General features: G+C 48.1%; 1 protein-coding gene across 2 annotated transcripts; it reads right to left on the bottom strand.

Moving 5' to 3' along the window:
• Positions 1-1,373: 1,373 nt before the first annotated feature.
• Positions 1,374-3,909, bottom strand: HSBP1L1 (heat shock factor binding protein 1 like 1). Of its 2 annotated transcripts, XM_079717156.1 has the most exons (4): positions 3,593-3,909; positions 2,613-2,679; positions 1,513-1,615; positions 1,374-1,426 (listed from the first exon to the last, which is right to left on the bottom strand). In XM_079717156.1, exons 1-4 carry the CDS (start codon positions 3,641-3,643, stop codon positions 1,405-1,407), a joined length of 243 nt encoding a protein of 80 aa, XP_079573282.1. In that variant the 5' UTR covers positions 3,644-3,909; the 3' UTR covers positions 1,374-1,404. The 2 variants fall into 2 exon arrangements, with proteins under 2 accessions (XP_079573282.1, XP_079573283.1); XM_079717157.1 differs by having other exon boundaries at positions 1,380-1,615.
• Between the last annotated feature and the right edge of the window lie 357 nt (positions 3,910-4,266).

The following is a 4,266-nucleotide window of genomic DNA, read 5'->3' as shown; positions in this document are numbered from 1 at the left end:
GGCATCTAATTGTTCAACTAAAATTAGCATGTGCTCATAGAATCAGAATATTATGTCAGTGAAACATGCTTGAGTATCTTCATAAAAGACAAAAGGTTTGTGTCTCCAGGTACGTCACACAGATACACGTTCAGTCCAAGACCTGAAGCCAAGCATTCATCTGCATCTTCAAGGTGAAGTGCAGAAAAAAAACAAAAACACTAATTCGAAAAGATACACACGCACCCCAGTGTTCACTGCAGCACTATTTACAATTGCCAAGATACGGAAGCAACCCAAGTGTCCATCAGCAGATGACGGATGGAGAAGAGGTGGTGTGTACATACAATGGAATACTTCTCAGCCATAAAAAAAGAAGGAAATTTGCCATTTGCAGCAACATGGATGGACTTGGAGGGCATCATGCTAAGTGAAATAAGTCAGACAGAGAAAGCCAAATACTGTATGATATCACTTATATGTGGGAAATCTAAAAAATATAACAAACTAGTGAATATAACAAAACAGAAGCAGACTCACAGATATAGAGAACAAATCAGTGGTTACCAGTGGGGAGAGGGACGGGGGAGGGGCAACTAGGGGTGGGGATGGAGAGGTGCAGACGGTTATGTATGAGATAAGCTACAGGGGGCTTCCTGGTGGCGCAGTGGTTGGGAGTCCGCCTGCCGATGCAGGGGACACGGGTTCGTGCCCCGGTCCGGGAAGATCCCACATGCCGCTGAGCGGCTGGGCCCGTGAGCCATGGCCGCTGAGCCTGCGCGTCCGGAGCCTGCGCTCCGCAACGGGAGAGGCCACAACAGTGAGAGGCCCGCGTACCGCAAAAAAAAAAAAAAAAAGCTACAAGGATACATTGTACAACATGGGTAATACAGCCAATATTTTCTAATAACTATAAATGGAGTATAACATTTAAAAATTGTGAATCACTACATTGTACACCTGTAACTTATATACTATTGTACGTCAACTACAATAAAAACTTCAATGAAAAAATAAAACTGAGACTAAAAATTAAAAATAAAATAGTAAAAAAAAAAAAAAGATGAAATGCAAAATTCCACTGGAAAAGAAATATTTGCATTCTGGGGGGCGGGGTGGGATCCTCAGGAACCACTCATGAAATGGGGTGAGAAGGTAATGCACGTGTGTCTTCTTTAAATCCTGCCATGAATGTCTCAAACAGAAGCCACTAGTTGTCATCCCCAAGCACTCATTCATCGTGACTTGTGTTTTGATTGAAAACTAATTTGAGGGATGAGGGTGAAAAGTACTTTAACAAAATCCAATTTTTAAATAATAGTTTTGTTTAAAATGCGCACTTTTTAAGGAACAATGACAAAGAGTGTTTCTGTTCTATTTAGAAAAGAGCATTTGCGACTTTTTTTTATTATTCCTGAAGGGTTTTCATGTAGTGCAGAAGCAGTAGCTCCCTTAGTGAACAAATATGCGCTTGAATGCTTCAAGACGAAAGCAGAAGATATGTAGACGGTGAACATCTTAGTGCCTTAATACGGCCTCGCCATTTGCTCTTGAGCAGAACTTTCAATCCCAGCTTGCACCATCAAGTCGTTCACATTCTTCTGCAAGTCTTCAATGCGACCTCCCATTTCTTCCAGTACAAGGTTAAGGAGAACAGCACATGGAATACGGGCACCTACCCAGGTCCCTCAAAGCCTCCACGTAAACTGCATCACCAGGGCTGATAAAAATGCCCTGTGGTGCATCTAAAATGAGGGAATCAAAGGCAGCGGACGTGTACTAACACCTTAAGTCAGTGCACATGAATCACATCCCCGAGGGTTTGTACGTGCCTTTAAGCTTTGCCCAGTTCTGAAACCTTGGCTCCCTTTCCGTGGACATGGATTCGGGCATATGAGGTTGTCTGGTATGTTTAACTATGTTTTAACCAAACTCTAATCAGTATGTAAATACAATGAAAATTAACTGTGTTTAAAATAAACTTTCCTACTGTTTAATTTTATCCTGTTTCAGAATCTCCTTTTCCCTGTGGGAGCCCATCTACAGGATCTCTCTGCAAACAATTTGCACACATTTTAAGGCAGGAGTTTAATTGTGTGAAGTGAGTTCACTTGGGCAAGTCTTAGGGCAAGTGTCCCCTTTTCTGGATTTTCTTAAACCGGAAACAAACATTCCACCTAACTCTGTTTGAATCCGTGGCTTACCAAATGGCGAGCTGCTGAAGTTACAAAACAAAACAAGGTCAGGAGAGCCAGATAGCGTACCCTGCGTTGGAGACCTAACCAGTACATGTGCAGGGCTCTGACTGTTTGGGGGAGTATAAATGCTATTGAGCACACTGACCAGATTTATTTAGAGCTTGCTGGAAAGCCCCACTGGGTCGTGTGTACTGTGCGCATGTCCTTGTGTTTTATCCTTGCCTCATGAAGTGCCCTGTATTGCTGGTCAAGCCGGAAGTAATCATCTGTGAGCGGTAATTAATACATCAGGATGCCATGTAAAGGCACAGATGCAAACACCAGGACGTCTTAGGTCAACAATTATCCACTAAGAGCAGAAAACAACAAGATAGTCCATGACAGTTCAGTAGTCCAAAAGCATTGCAGTATTTGTTATGAGATAGAAAAGGATATTTCTGAGGTTTAACGTTGCAGTCAGAGCTTGAAAGTGTTCTTGAAGTTCCTGAAATAGATTTTCTGCCTGAAAAATGAACCACAAGTGAATATATATTTACTTGTGATGCAGAGCATTCTAAGCACCATGGAAGAGAGCCATCTATATATACAATTAGTTGATTCCTGACAAGGTGTTAAGGCTTTCCCACTCAAAGGGTAAGGAAGATCTATTCAACCAACAGCACTGGAACAGTGCTAGCCAAATGCATAACTCACTAAATAAGCAGGCCCGACCTTTACCTCACACCATTCACAAAAATTAACTCAAAATGATCATACACTTAAATATAAGCAGTAAACTATCAGACATCCAGAAGATAACGTAGAAGAAAATCTTATTAACCTTGGGCTCCTCAAAGACTTCTTAAGAAGGCCTGAGACAATCACCAGACACACCCACCTACACTTGTGGGTATTTATTAGCTGGGGTTGAGGTTGCAGAAATTGTCTACCAGGCCATATGGATACATCATCTGTGGTGACTGACAGCAGGCGGTATTGCAAGGCGCCTTACAGTTTACAGCTTTAAATCTCATACCATCTACGACACCGTTCACTCCTGGCACCCGTGTATTATCTCCCTTTTAGAGCCCAGGATATGGAGGCGGATCTCCACCCGGAGCCTGCTTTTACGTATGAGGAAGGCCCTCTGTCAGGAGCTCTTCCCTTCAATCAGGCCAGGAAAACGTGGATTCGAGTGTGCACAGCCAACCAATTCTGTTTAACAAGGCAAACTGCTCAGTCCTGATCACTGGGTGTCTCCTCTCCGGCGCTGCGGCTCCTTCAGCGAACGGGAAGCAGGACCGCGGGCCTCCCGGCGCTGGGCGGGGTGGGAGGGGGAGGGGAAGGGAGGGGGAGGGGGAGGGGGAGGGGAAGGGAGGGGGAGGGGAGGTGTCCAGCCCGGGAGCGAAGCTTGGCGCGCGCGGGGTCCGACTCACCGCGTCCCGCAGCGCGCGCCCGCTGGGGGCTTCGGGGCCCCGCGCGGCCATGGGGGTGTCCCCCGGGTCCGGGGTGCGGGGTGTCCAGGTGGGTCGGCTGGTCCCGGGGCCGGTGGCCCTGTCGGCTCCGCTCCGCCGCCCGCGGCTCCCGCGGCGATGGCCGTGGATCCACCCGCGCGGCCCGGGCTGTGCGCCCGAACCGGGGGCACGGAGGTGAGGCCGTAGCGGGGCGCAGGTGGCCGTCTGCGCGGGGCGGGACCTCGCCGGACCAGCCGATCCCAGCTACGCTGTTGGCTTCGTTTTCATTGCGTCAGAGCCCAGAGTGAGCACGACCTTTTCATTATCATTGTGGCAAAGAACACACAACCCACAAGTTGCCATTCTCGCCGTTTTTCAGGCGCAGTGCGGTGGCTTTAGGTACCTTCACACCGTTGTGCAAACCGCCCCCCCCCAACTTCCTAAGCTTCCCAGACCAAGTTCTGCACCCAGGAGACACCGGCTCCCGGCCTTGCCAACCCCTGGCACTCGCCCTTCCCCTGTGTCCCGTCGTGCTTTTGCAAGGTTGTCACCTGTCTAATGGGGGATCCTGGAGGCAGGGGTGGGGATGGAATCTGGCTGCAGTCACCACACAGCCCAAGTTCGCACCGCGGTCCTGGGACCTGTGATCATCCAGG

The sequence above is a fragment of the Hyperoodon ampullatus genome (assembly GCF_949752795.1).
Source record: "Hyperoodon ampullatus genome assembly, chromosome: 13".
Classification (NCBI taxonomy): domain Eukaryota; kingdom Metazoa; phylum Chordata; class Mammalia; order Artiodactyla; family Ziphiidae; genus Hyperoodon; species Hyperoodon ampullatus.
The sequence above is the reverse complement of the archived record's forward strand: the minus strand, read 5'-3'. Positions and strand labels throughout refer to the sequence as shown.